At 36.8% G+C, this 13,956-nt stretch overlaps 2 protein-coding genes and 1 pseudogene across 2 annotated transcripts; 2 read left to right on the top strand and 1 right to left on the bottom strand.

Annotated features, from left to right (window-relative positions):
* Positions 1–1,004: 1,004 nt before the first annotated feature.
* On the top strand, positions 1,005–2,842 carry LOC140971449 (ankyrin repeat-containing protein BDA1-like). Its single transcript, XM_073433721.1, has 2 exons — positions 1,005–1,796; positions 1,882–2,842. The coding sequence occupies exons 1-2, from the start codon at positions 1,227–1,229 to the stop codon at positions 2,719–2,721; spliced, it is 1,410 nt and encodes a 469-aa protein (XP_073289822.1). The 5' UTR covers positions 1,005–1,226; the 3' UTR covers positions 2,722–2,842.
* Positions 2,843–2,901: 59 nt separating this feature from the next.
* On the bottom strand, positions 2,902–7,055 carry LOC140971448 (protein PLASTID MOVEMENT IMPAIRED 1-RELATED 1-like; annotated as a pseudogene).
* Positions 7,056–9,047: 1,992 nt separating this feature from the next.
* Positions 9,048–12,825, top strand: LOC140971447 (glycerophosphocholine acyltransferase 1-like). Its single transcript, XM_073433720.1, has 8 exons — positions 9,048–9,304; positions 9,572–9,691; positions 9,903–9,960; positions 10,050–10,150; positions 10,514–10,609; positions 10,695–10,788; positions 11,990–12,183; positions 12,270–12,825. The coding sequence occupies exons 1-8, from the start codon at positions 9,215–9,217 to the stop codon at positions 12,693–12,695; spliced, it is 1,179 nt and encodes a 392-aa protein (XP_073289821.1). The 5' UTR covers positions 9,048–9,214; the 3' UTR covers positions 12,696–12,825.
* The last annotated feature ends 1,131 nt before the right edge of the window (positions 12,826–13,956 follow it).

The raw sequence follows: 13,956 nt of genomic DNA, 5'->3' as shown, positions 1-13,956 counted from the left end.
GGGACACAATTAAAAAAAATAACCCTAGAGATATAATTGGCAAAATTTTAGAGAATATTGAGAAAAAAAGGCGAAATATAAGGATATAACGGTGATGTAGTCTAGTACAATTTGTGGTGATGTAGTCTAGACGTGGAATAGTTTGAAGCTCGAAAAAACATACATGGAGGTTATTTTTGAAATATTGGCTCATTCTCCAAATTTATTTCAAAATTTCTTTATGGTTCCACACTCTCTTGGGGCTGTACATTGCTTGGGCTTCCTCGCCCATTTAGTTTCACACCCTTTCAAGAGGCAATCGTCGTGCTATAATGCAGACGGGCTTCGTGCAGATTCCTTCTGTGCGATGAAGTTTACCTGCAATTTTATTTTTTAAAATTTGTTTTTTTTTTAAATATGATTTAAATTATTAAAATTAATAATAAGATAATTTTTTAAAATATTTTGGTTGTTTTAGATCAATGATCAAGATTATTTTAGCTTTAAAAAATAAAAAAAAACATTTAAAAAATTAAATTATCTTAACCTCTTAATTATGTGTATTTAAATATTTATGTGTTATTTTTAATTATGTTTTTAAAATTATGTGCAAGCTTTTAAATTTAATTATGTGTAATTTCAAATTTTTTCAATTATACACAATTTTATTTTGTGTTTAAATATTCATATATTTAATGAAAAAAATTAATATATTCAAAATAAAAAAAAATTAATATATTCAAAATAAAAAAAAATTAATATTTGAACTTCATATATGCAATATTTATCTCACCCTCGCATGATCATGAGATGAAATTATTATCACGGATGCGATGAAGTTACCAATTGTTACTCAGTTATAGTCAGAAGTCAGAAATATGCATGAAAGAGAAGTGTCTTAAATTTGTTTTTTTTTTTAAAAAAAATTATATATGACATTTTCGAAAAAATTAAGTACTTTTTTTTTAAAAAAAAAAATTGAATGGCGAAAATTATTCCATCGTAATATAAATAATTTTCTTACCAAAACGATAAAAGTCTAAAGCAACTAGCCCACGACTCCCAGTCCTTCATTCGCTCCTTTAAAGTGAATCTCATATATTCCATACTCTTGCAAGAGTAAAACCAAATCTTGATAGAATCAAGAATCGAAATTCGGATACTAATTCCAAGTGTTCATGCTCACCAGATTATATCTTTTTTTACTTTCTTTTTTTATCCCAGTTTCTGATAGTCTTTAGAAGAAGATGGAGAAAAGATTATCAGAGGCAGCTTTACAAGGAGACCTGGAATCGTTGCGGCAAATCTTGGAAAAAGATTCTTTGATATTAGACAGAATTATCGTCTCCTGTGTCTCAGAAACGCCCCTCCACATTGCCTCAACTTTGGGCCACCTAAGCTTGGTGAAAGAATTCCTGATCAGGAAGCCGGAGCTAGCATCAGAACTGGACTCGACCGGATGCTCGCCGCTGCACCTGGCGGCAGCGAAGGGGCACGTGGACATCGTCGAGGAGCTGCTTCGTGCTGATGCTGAGGTATGTTTAGTGAGAAATTCCGATGGGAGGAATGCGTTGCATATGGCGGCGATCAAGGGGAGGGCGGCGGTGATCACTGTGATGGTCCGGGTCAAGCCCGAGTGTACCCGGTTGCTGACGGATCGAGGGGAGACGTGTTTGCATCTGTGTGTGAAATGGAACAGGTTGGAGGAGTCGAAGTTTTTGGCTGAGTTTATGTGTAGAAATGGTGAGTTTCTGAACTGGAAGGATTGTGAGGGGAACTCTGCTTTGCATATTGCAGTCACTGAGAAGAACATTGAGGTTCTAATGTTACTTTAAGTATCTTTTCGAGTGTTTTAGAGTAGTTTTGGGGGAGATAAAAGTGTTTTCAAATCGTTTTTTGCAGATCATCAACTATTTACTTACATTGAATGGATTAGATGTAAATGCTTTGAACAAGAATGGATTGACACCGATGGATGTTTTGAGGCAAAGTCCTCCACACCTCAGAGATATGGATATCGAACATGCACTCATCAAGGCGGGTGCTTTGAGTTTTAAAGATCTGAATCTGATCGCTGACGAGTGGATACCAGAAAAAGTGAGGCAAATGACAAAAAAACCGTCTTCTGGACAAAGCAATTTAAATAAACCAGTTGCAACGCATAAGGACATGGACTGGCTCGGAAGGAAGAGAAGTGCATTAATGGTGGTGGCATCTTTAATTGCAACGGTAGCCTTTCAAGCCGGGCTAACCCCACCAGGGGGCGTTTGGCAAGATGACTATGTGGTGGATGATAATGGAAATCCAGTAAAAGAACCTCACTCGGTGGGGAAATCCGTGATGGCTTATAAAGATCCACAATCCTATGGCATATTCATGATTTTGAATACTATTGCTTTTCTTGCATCCTTGAGTATAATCCTCCTCCTTGTTAGCGGGCTTCCTTTGAAACGGAGACATTGGATGTGGGTTCAAATGGTGATTATGTGGACAGCTATTACCGCTTTAGTGGGAACATACTTTGTGATTCTTAAATACATGTCACCGGATTACCTTGAGGCGGCTTTGCGTAAGGTTACCGAAATATCGGTATTGACATGGTTGACACTCATGGTGGTGGTTTTTGTAGGAAACGTTGTTCGCTTGAATTTGTGGATTCTCAGAAAGTATGGATTCATCAAAGAAAGGGAGACACGAGGTTCTGCAAGTGTAGTGAACGATGAAGTTGAGATTGATGCTTGAATAAGACGGTTCTGTGTAGATCTTTAAATGTATTTATTGAAAATTTTGATTTGTGGGATTATGGGAATTAGGTTTGAACACCACATTTTGTGGGCAATATCTAACTATATGTTGGTTTATTGTTGAGAATGGATTTATAATTTCATTCTATCTGCAAAACAATGTGTTTGTGCAAACGTATAGCTTAAAACTACGGTGTTATTATTTTGAAGAATACATCAAAATAACATGTACAACTTAGTTTAGATCACAACCTAAAACCAACCATACAACATAAACTTCACCTTTCTTCAATTCCTAGTATAATCACACAAATCTATCAAGGAAAAACAACATTTGGATTGCGAATATGTCGCTTTTGTGCCACTGTGTTTGAACAGGAGAAGAGACGCTCCATAATGCATCTCCAGGCTGGGCAGTTGCTTTTGTCATAGGTGCAGCATAACTCGAAGATTTGGCGACAGTTTTTGGCTTCAGAATCAGGTGCTTGTTCTTCTTCCCCATTCCATTCGCAAGCAACCAACGGGACCCTGATTGTTGCTGATTTGTCGAACCCCATAACTTCTTTTTACCAGGTTCAGTCTTTAAACCCGCAACATGCACTTCAGTGATCTTGAATTGGGGTATGAGTTCTTCAGCAATGGTGTCCTCTTTAGGCTGTTCAAGAACGTCTTCCTTCTTGCCAACCATGGTCTCTTCTTCTTCTTCAATGGAGTTTCTTAGTACGGAAACCATGCTGTAGATTTTAGGCTTTGGTGGGACTAACAATCGCTCCACTTGAATGAGAGCAAGCATTGGAGTGCCAACTGGCTCATAGTCTCTTGGATCACGTAGCTGTACCATCAATGCAACGGTAAAATTATTACCCAACAAACCGTGCTTCCTACCCTTGCCACGCCTTTTCTCTCCCTTAGATCGTCCCCGAAACAGGTCCAGTGAAGTAGCATGATGTGCTGCTAGTATTTTAGAGGTTCGCTCACTAAAAAGATCATCATCATCGATTTCACCAGAATCCAACTTCATCCACTCGTCAAGTGAAAGCGCAAGACCCATTAATACATCAACATCTTCACCGCTATCTTTAACATCCAGCAGTTTCAATCCACCAGTACCATCAAGACCTATGGAGCCATCCACATGACTGTTTTTCCCTTCAGGGTCGAAATTTCACCTATAGATTGTGAGCTAATGTTTGAAGGTGCATCTTCATCTGATAAACCAGATTGTATCCGCAAACCTTCAATTGAAAGGGCTTCAATTTTATCCATAGCCAAAGGAGCAAGGTCCTCCAAAGAGACATACTCTGCATCACCACTGACAGAATCAAGTATGCTCGATCTCCGGCCTGAGGATATACCTTTTATACTCTTTTGCTCATTCGGTATATGTTGCATAATTTCAGATTCATGCTGCGGTAAACCTTGCCTGAAACAAGAAAAACGCATAGCTTAACAACTAAGCTACTAGAGTACTAGTTATGAGGAAAATAATACATGGAAAGATATGTCACGGGCAATGCCACAATATTGACAGAAAACAAACCTCTCGGGACCATCCAGACTCGGCATAGCTTCCCATGCTATTCGTTGCATCGTCTTCCCAGTTATATCTTCTAAGGGCATCAATTTACTTGCCTGCATGGAGAGCTTCTCAATTCCAATAGATGCCAAACCGTGAAGCATTTCCATCACACCAGAACCCATTTCTGCAGGGGCAACCACAGGACTAGACACCTGCATAATCAATCCTCCTCCGGTTTTCGCATGCCGGAACAGCATAGGATTCATTGAGCGCAAAAAACCACCATTTTTAGTCTGCAGAAATGGACCCAAACCTTCAGCAATGGGAGGCAGCAGCTGAGGATCTTCGGGGAGTATGTCAATTGGACTGCTGAAACCTCCTGAGGCACTTGGTGGAGAATGTTGAAATGCCTTCTCATTAAAGCCCCACTCACGCATCAAAGCGTCAGTCTCCAAATCCTCCAACCTTGATGTCTTTGTTTGATTTCTGAATGCGTCTATTTCCACCATAGATATCTCCTCAAAGCCTTCACGCATCGGCGAGTGGTGGAGATCCTCAGAAATGGTTCCCCAGACAGATTCTGAGCGAGCGTAGAAAAATGGTTCACTTGGATCACTGTCGATATTGAAGTTGAGTAAACCTCCATTGGCAAGAGAATCCTTCTCAAATTGCCGTAGTAAGCGTTCTCTTGGAGACTCAGGCTCACTTTCAGAACTCAAACCAACTGGACTATGCTATACACCCAACATGTCCAAGAAATCATTGGCCACCAATTTAGAAACATCATCCAAGCTAAGTGATTTTCCCTTCCTTCGTTCCCTACAATTATCGGCATCCATGTTATCAGTTGGGTGAAAAGCATAACTTACATCTTCTTGAGAATCAAATCATTCATTCACCAAATCAGAGGCACAAATTAGTGCTGACTCCAATTCTTTCATTAGTGACTCTTTGGTGCATGTGTCACTTTCTGTCTCTTTATAGTTGCAGGTGCTCACCGACAGCTCATCTTTGTGAGAAACAATTTCTTCAGCTGTGGGATCTAGGGGGTCATTCTCATCGATGGGGAATTCAATAGTATTGACAGTTTCAAGACTTCCTCCAAGAACTTGAGTAACCTTTGACGAATCATCTTCGTGTTTCGCCTCTTCTTCAGCAAACTCTTCTACCCCTTTCTCTATGACAGAAAACTCATTTATTTCACGCTCAGTATCAGAAATTTTCCCAGCAGCACCAGCATTGATAAATGAACCCATTTTATGATCATCGATGGATGAAGGATCAGGATATAACTTATTTCCAACTAAAGCGTCAGATATCTCTTCATCAAGTTTTTGATAAAGTATATTAACTGAATCAGACAATTCTGACCTTGATGTGGGCAAAACCTCATGAAGATCCTTTATATCTTCTGCAGAATGGTCTGAGGTGGATGACCTGGAAGGGAGACTTTCTCCCCGCCGAATACTAAGCTCATCCATTTCATTAACTTGGCCCAGGCTATTTGTAGTCCTTCTACTATTCTGCTGCCAGCTTGGAATCTCAGGAACATAACTATTGCTAGCTGGGCCAGTACCATTATTCCCAATCACAACATATCCGAAACTGACATTTACCATCGCACCTCTAGCTTTACCTGATAACTTGAAACTAGTTGTCCACTTCCCGGAGCTCTTCTCCTCTTCCAAGTCCTCCAATGTTAGAGGAAGCAGCCTAGTCAAATCAATTCGATGCTTCCCCAACCAAATCAAGATCTGGCGCATCACACACAGAACCATACAGCAAGAAATGCTTCGCCTCATACTTCGCCGAATGGTGGGGACCGCTCCTGCTACCATAAACAGAGCAACAATGTGTCAATTGTTCCTCAAATTCAGCTACTCCTCGGTGAACCCTAATAGGACGAGTCATCAGCTCATCGTCCCGCCTCTTCCAACAAACAACAAGACAAACATCATCAAAGAAATCTGGTAATCCCTCAATGGAGTGGACTATGAGTGAGAAACAACAATTGAACCGCCGGTTTCGAACCTGAGTCGAGGCCTTTAGACCATTCCAACTCCAAAGATACCCTGGCTTCACCCTTGAATCTGGTAAATGGGATTTTCCGACGGACTTGGATCGGCTACTGGCAGTGGAAGAAGCGAGCCTCTGCAGCTTTTTATCCACATGCAGGGCTTTATTTATCGTTTCAAGGTCACTCAGAAACTTCCCCCCTCCGGAACTCTCATAAGCGCTCTTCCTATCATTGGCTTTGGACAACATTATCTTCCAATAACTTCAAATTCAAACACAATTTTCCCAACACTGCAAATCCTTCCAAAATCACCTGGAAAACAACACTCCCCCGAAATTAAATAACCAGAAATCCAAAAAATGGTCAGCAGCCCCTGTTTCAGATCGAAAATGCTCAAATTTGCACGCGTCTGGGTAAAACTAAAAACAAAGCCAGATCTTTGGATACCTCAAAATGGTGTTCTTTTGGGAAAATTGACTTTATAAAACTCAAAACGAAAAATCTCGACATCAAGTCATAGGTTTTATCGTCTAGATAGATTAAATTAATCCACAAAAGCTAATTAATGGATGCATTTCAACTTCACATTCAAATAACACAAAACAAAAAAAAAATCAAGATTATCAATAAATTGTTGTTACAAAGAGAGGGAAAAATAGGAATCCTACAAGAAAATAATTCGAAACTTCGGCCGATTCTTCCGCTCTAAGTTTGTCTCTGTCCCCCTTGGCGTGACAGGAGAGGATTGAGTTCAACGGAATAAGTTAGTATTTTCAATGGGCCCCTTCATTATTCAATTCTCTCATGTTTATCACATTTTGTTTATTACATTTGGCATAAATCACATGATTGGGATGGCCACTGACATTGATTTAAATTTAAACATGTTTAAATTTTTAAAATCAATTTTTTCTAATTTAATATCCTATGTCAAGATCATGATTAATCGTTCTCACTCATTAATAAAAAATCTAATATTTAAAAAATTCGAGTTGCACATTCGTTTTCTTTTAAATTAAACTTTAAAATTTAGAAAGAGAATTATTAGATCGCTTCACCAAATCAAAAAGAGAAAGCAACTCTATCCCTTCGCCAAACTAAAAGAAAATGTTTCCAATATATAAAGTATTAATTTTTATATGCAATGATTTAATATTTTACAACTTATATTAAAATTAATAAAATTATATTATATCTTAAAAATAAATTAAAACAAAATCTTCCCGAAATAGATTGAATATTCGAATATTTAAATCACTATTAAATATATTATAATTAGAGTAAGAATAAATAATAGCAACACGAGTCTTCGGTGAAATGCATAACCCATTTAAGAAACACAATCACTTTTTCAAAGTTGCTAAACAAAGCCAGTTCCTCGTGAGAGCATTGATTATTACTTCTAAAATTCGATTTTCTAGATAAATTAAGAAATGATTAATTTAATGAAGATTGATTGATTCATCCTTCTACTTTGTCCAAATATAGACAACTGTTTAGTTGCTATTGTTACAAGTAATTAGAGCGATAAACTATTTTATTTTTATTTTTACGTTGGATAATGAAAAAAAAGGGCTTTTTTTTTTGTTGCTAAAGTATTATTCTTGAAAGTATATGAACTTGAGACCGAGGGCTTGGTCCAATGGTTTCACCGAAATTTTCCATGTATTGACTCAAGTTCGAGTCTTCTCCACCTCTAGATTAGGATTTAAAATATATATATATATATATGATCTTTAATAAAGTCTAAAATAAGAATCGTCACTATTTTCCATTTTATAATTTTATATTGAGAATAACGTACATGTTAAGTTGTCCAATAAAATTTTTTATATTGAGAATAACATACATGTTAAGTTGTCCAATAAATTTTTTTACTCTGAAATAAAATTTAAAAAATAAGATGATAATACTAATTATTTTATATCCTCATATATTCGGAACACATTTGTTCACCACATGTCATAACAATTGTGATTGTGAATGAAGACAAATCCAACAAATTTAATCGAGTAAATCAAATAAATGCATGCAAGGGAAATAACAAACATTTTTTTTTCGAAAAACAAATATGGATTCAATTTTTTAATTTATTTTCAAAAAACAAATATGGGAGTTGGTTCGAGTTCGAATCAGAATTCAAACCAAATCGTCTTTTCTAAAATCAAACTAAAACTATCTTGTTTCGATTTTGAGAATAAAAATTTTTGGTTTTGTTCGTAAATAAAGTTTGATAAAATTCATAGGTTGGAGTAAAAAGTGAATTTAAATAAACAAAATCGACAATATAAATTTTCATTAAAAAAATAACAACAGAATCGTCTGAAAAATGAAACCCCTTCGGTGATCAAAGAGATTCAAAAGAATTAGCAAATAGCAATTTATTTTTGTAATCGCATTAGTTTTTTATGCAAAGATTAGCCAGCTGAACAACGAGAAAGTAGGTGTGGTTATGGTACGGTATACCGTACCGTAAATATCGATATGGAATTTTTCCATACCGATATCGGAAATTCGGTATACCACATATTCGGTATACCGAATTTTAGATATGAAAAAGTTCATACCGGATATCGTACCGACACCGAAAATTTTGTCGATATACCGAACTTAAATTTTTAAAAATAATAATAAAAAATTTATTTTCGGTATTTCGGTACCGAAAAAAAAATAATTACGTACCAATATCGATACCGAAAATTTCGGTATATCGATTTTTTCGATAATTTCGGTATTTTTTCGATACAATATTTCGATATTTCGGTATATTTTCCCAAACCTTCGCGAAAGCGACAGATTTCCCTTTCCCTAGACAGACGCCCACTCCCAAAAACACGTTGTCTTCGATGAAGCAAAGTACCACGTCCAATAGCCTTCTTTAAATTCATTACCCGCAATGAAATAAGGAAGTTTCTTGAAAAATAACAGGTGGGTTTTCGTTTATACGGAGAAAGAATGGCAGCCTATGAAGAAATCATGGAGGTGGAGGATTCAGAAGGGAATTCATATGGGCAAGTTAAGCTAAGATTCAAAGATCGGTCTAAGGTATGAGCTTTTTGTTGTGTAGATGCATGAATGCAATTTGCTAGTTAATGGGTACAAAATTTGCGAATTTCTTGAGGTGGGTTTGCATTTTGGATGCTTTATTCATTTGGGTTGTGGTAAGCAATTCTATGGTGCACACGCAAAAACTTCTATTTCAAGGGAAAAAAATTACTCGAAATTTGAAAAAATTCCATGTCTGGATTGTTGCCTGCTCGTGTGTGCTTTGATTGTTATTTGTTTACGTGGGCTGCGTTTGGTTTTACGTAGGCAGTGGCTCAGACCAAGGAGATACTGTCTAAACAAGCAGATCAGACCAAACAGATCTTGTCCAAGCATGCGGATAAGATCGCCAAACAGGCTGAAGAACATGAAAGATTCATCAATAAGGTATTTTGCTTGCATAATTATGTACAAGATTATTTATTCTTCTGCCTTTTGGATTAGGGAAATGTGATTAAATGGAAGCAGGACCATAGTAATATACAGGCGTGCAAATTAATGAGAAAACTGGTTGTTTTTAAGATTCATCAACTTGATTCTTAGTGTAAGGCGCATTTTTCCAAAGTTCTGATAAATGGTTTTGTTGGGAACTATTTAGGTGACGCATTTGCTTGGCGTTCTTGGCTTCGGAGGATTCTGCTTTGTTTTTGGGGCAAGTGAGTAGAACATCTACTGACACGCGACTTTGTTGGGATTACTGGCATGCATTGTAATCGTGTCTGATCTTTGGTTGGTTAAATGACAGGGCCACAAGATGTGCGGTACTTATATTGTTTGTTTTACATTATTTTCGTTCCTCTTCGATGGATTTACTACCGATACAAGAAATGGCACTATTATCTTCTGGTAATCTCCTACTCATCTATACCACTTGATTGTCCTGGTTGAGGATCAATCTGGTATTTTGGAAATTTGTTAGAGGTCCTTCTGTTTTGTGAGTGACGTGATAGTTCATTGCTGCGATTCCAGCGGCTTTACAAAATTTAGGTTTAGGCTCAGCCTTGAAATTTAGTGCATGTGTTAACTGCGCCTTGTCACGGTTAGCTATATCTAGTTTCATATTCTATTTTCAGTATTTACATAAGGTTTGAAGATTCAATATGTTCATATACAATGGTTATGAGTTTGAATTCATAGTGCATGCTAGGCTTCTTCTACAGTCTTAAGGAAAGAGTATTCTCATGATTCACTTATGTTTTTGTCATGCAGGACTTTTGCTATTATGCAAATACAATCTCTTTGGTCATGATTCTGGGTTATCCTAGAAACGAGAAACTTTTCATGGTTTGCTTCTCATTTGCAGAGGTAAGTTATTAGATTACTGTTACTTCAGTTCATTAACATAAACCATTGCTCTTTTTTTTTTCAAGTTCATGTAAAATGATTACAGGGACCATTGGCATGGGCGCTCATTGTTTGGCGCTGTAGCTTAGTTTTCAATTCTATGGATAAAATTGTAAGCGTCTTCATACATCTTTTGCCTGGTGAGATGAATCTCCTCTACCATTCTTCAAAGATTCATTGGCTATTCAGTATCTTGAGATTTTGAGGACTGAATATTTGGATTTTTTTTCCTGTTAATTTTGACTGTTAAAGTTGATACATAGTCCAAATTTACATTAAAACTTCTTGATGATGTTCCAAGTTTTATATCTGTGCTTACGATTCATCTATGGTCATACATTTTGGTCTTTGATTTAGCTCAGCTCTTAGCACTGGCATGGACCAAGGTTTGGAGTATTAGAGTCATGCATATGATGCATTAACCTAGTAGTTAGACTGACAGTTGCTCAATGTGATGAGATTGTTATATACGGCACCTGTATGGTGTACTATGTCAGACGAGAAATTTTGATTTTCAAGATGACAAAATCATCATGTATTGTTACTACATACCATATTACAGACGTTTTTCATAAGTCAAGCTTCCAGAGTTATCTTGAGGTTTCTTTACATGAAAATGGTTAGCAACCTGAGCCAAAAGGCTATGATTCTTCAGGTTGAAATAGTTGTTTTCAGGTATATCAGGAAGATAATTAATGAACGTAGTCTATTCATTTCTGTATAATGGGTGAAAACAAAATCTGGGGATTTGACCAAATCAAGAGGAAAAAACTAAAGTGAAACTCTTTTCCATTTACAAGAAACTTGTTTCAGACATTTCCTTTTTCTGTGTTGGGTGGAGGTGGAGGCACCCCACTGACAACCTCCTCTCTTTCGTCCTTGCCTCTACCTCGGAGTTCATAAATGGATGCAGAAGTTTTGGCAGTAATTTTCTATTTATATTTCATGGAATTCGAGAGCAGCTGCTGTTTCAACACTCGACGAATTATGAATTATTCACAGTTCAAAATTTCTTTTGTGATAGTTAAACTGCTTCAAAATGTGCTCTTCCCCAAAAGAATGTAGGAGACAGGATGTATTACTAGTACTTTTGTGGACGGTGATGGAAAATAGGAACCATGTTGTACTCTGAATGTGTTTTTCTTGAAAATGGAATGATTCAGCTAAACTATTTGTCCTTCTGCCATTTCATGGTCACTCCAGCGGTCCAGCATATCGTAGTAGCTCAGATTGTTGCAAAAAATTATTGGATACGAAGCTGGTTTTTCTCAAAATTATTCTAAAATGTATATATAGTCCCATAATCAAGTAAGTCATCGATGATTCAAATGTGGCTTTCAGGATTGGTTTTCTTCACAATTCGATGGTGGGATCCTCTGTTTTTTGAAGCCATGCATCCCGAGGGAACAGCTCGGAGAATAACATGGCCCTATGCAGAAAGCAAATCATATCTGTGGACATGGCTTTTTTTTGTTCCTTTGGTGGCTTACAGTGTGTGGCAGCTTCTTTATTTTCTGATTGTAAATGTTTTACNGGTCTTCCCCCCCCCCCCCCCCACCCCCGCAATTTCGAAAGTTTAGGTCCACCCCTGATTAAAATGATACTTCTGTTAAACTTGGAGCCCAACTTTTTGTTATTTAATGGAATGGAAACATATGGTCACTACTTTTCGAACTTCTTATTGAGCAGGGAACTGTCAAAGAAAGCCCAGAAAGCAAACAACATGTGGTGGCGTTTAAGTGGATTGCTTGGAGATCATAATCGCTTGTTTATGTACATTCTGCTTCAAGCCATATTCACCGTAGCAACTATGGCTCTCACTGTCCCGATATTCTTATCTTACAAATTACATGTTGCCTTCCAATTACTTAAGGTTACTGCAACTGTATGGAATGGAGGAAACTTCTTAATAGAAGTTATGCCGAGGCAGGTCATCTTGAAGGAGAAGAAGAAAACAGAAATGAAGCCTATAGAGGCTCAGTTTGACCAATCCGAGAAGGAGAACTTAATGAAAACCAATAACTCTACTGATGCAATAAAATCTTAGCAGCATTTCCTTTGCGTGCTACTTTAGTTGTGTTTGATCTGTAGAAATGCTGTCTTTTAGAATGAATTCATGTTTCTAGATTTGAGGTTAATTAATTGTGCTTTGTCTTTTGGTGTATTATGTAGTTAGATTTGATTTCTGTTACTGTCATATAAGCCATCTACTGTGATGAGCGGAGCGGGGCGGAGCTTTGATCCTTTTGACGACAAGGGTGAAATGAGCTTGGATAGCAGGACGATATTTTGTGCCTGTAGTCCCCGCAACACCAAGAATGGAACTAGGCTAGTCAATTTCCTTCTGGTATTGGTGGAACGAACGATTTTAAAACTTTAAAGTGTTTTTTATTTAATTTATTTATAAAATTAAAGAATATAGAATTTGAACTTCGAAATATCACTATCCCTTCGACCACATTTTTGAGAGATCGTACCAAGATTTTTTAGTGATGAGGAAATGGTCATATTCAGCTCAGTATGCTTCATTTTTTTCTTTTATGTCTTTGTTTGAATTAGGGGTGGGTACGGTACGGTATACCGTACCGAACCACGGTACCGTATACCGTACCGTAAATATCGGTATGGAAAAATCCATACCGATATCGATACCGGAAATTCGGTATACCGAATGTTCGGTATACCGAATTTTCGATATGAAAAAATTCATACCGGATACCATACCGACACCGAAAAAATGTCGGTATACCGAAAAAATGTCGGTATATCGAAAATATTTTCAGTATACCGACATTTTTTCGGTATACCGAACTTAAATTTTAAAAAAAATAAAAAAAAAATTATTTTCGGTATTTCGGTATATACCGAAATACCGAAAAAAAAAATATTTACTTACCGATACCGATACCGAAAATTTCGGTACGGTAAAATTTTCGGTATATTGATTTTTTCGGTAATTTCGGTATTTTTTCGGTACGATATTTCGATATTTCGGTATATTTTCCCAGCCCTAGTTTGAATCCCAATTGCTTTCCAGTATGCTTCATTTTTTTCTTTTATGTCTTTGTTTGAATCCCAATTGCTTTCCAACGATTTCACGGAAACCTGGGAATAACGTATCAGCTGTAAATGCTTAATCAATGAAAAAAGAACCAAGAATCTGTGTTTCTTGAGAGGATTAATGCTTGAATAATTAATAGGAAATTTTGGGTAAAATATTAATATTATACTTCTCCTGTTCTCCATCCCAATTATACACTTTCCCTTCCTTTTTTCAGTAGTTCAAATTTTATAATCCAATTTATGCA

This window comes from Primulina huaijiensis, chromosome 2 (assembly GCF_012295235.1).
Source record: "Primulina huaijiensis isolate GDHJ02 chromosome 2, ASM1229523v2, whole genome shotgun sequence".
Lineage (NCBI taxonomy): Eukaryota > Viridiplantae > Streptophyta > Magnoliopsida > Lamiales > Gesneriaceae > Primulina > Primulina huaijiensis.
This window is presented reverse-complemented; position numbering and strand designations above follow the sequence as displayed.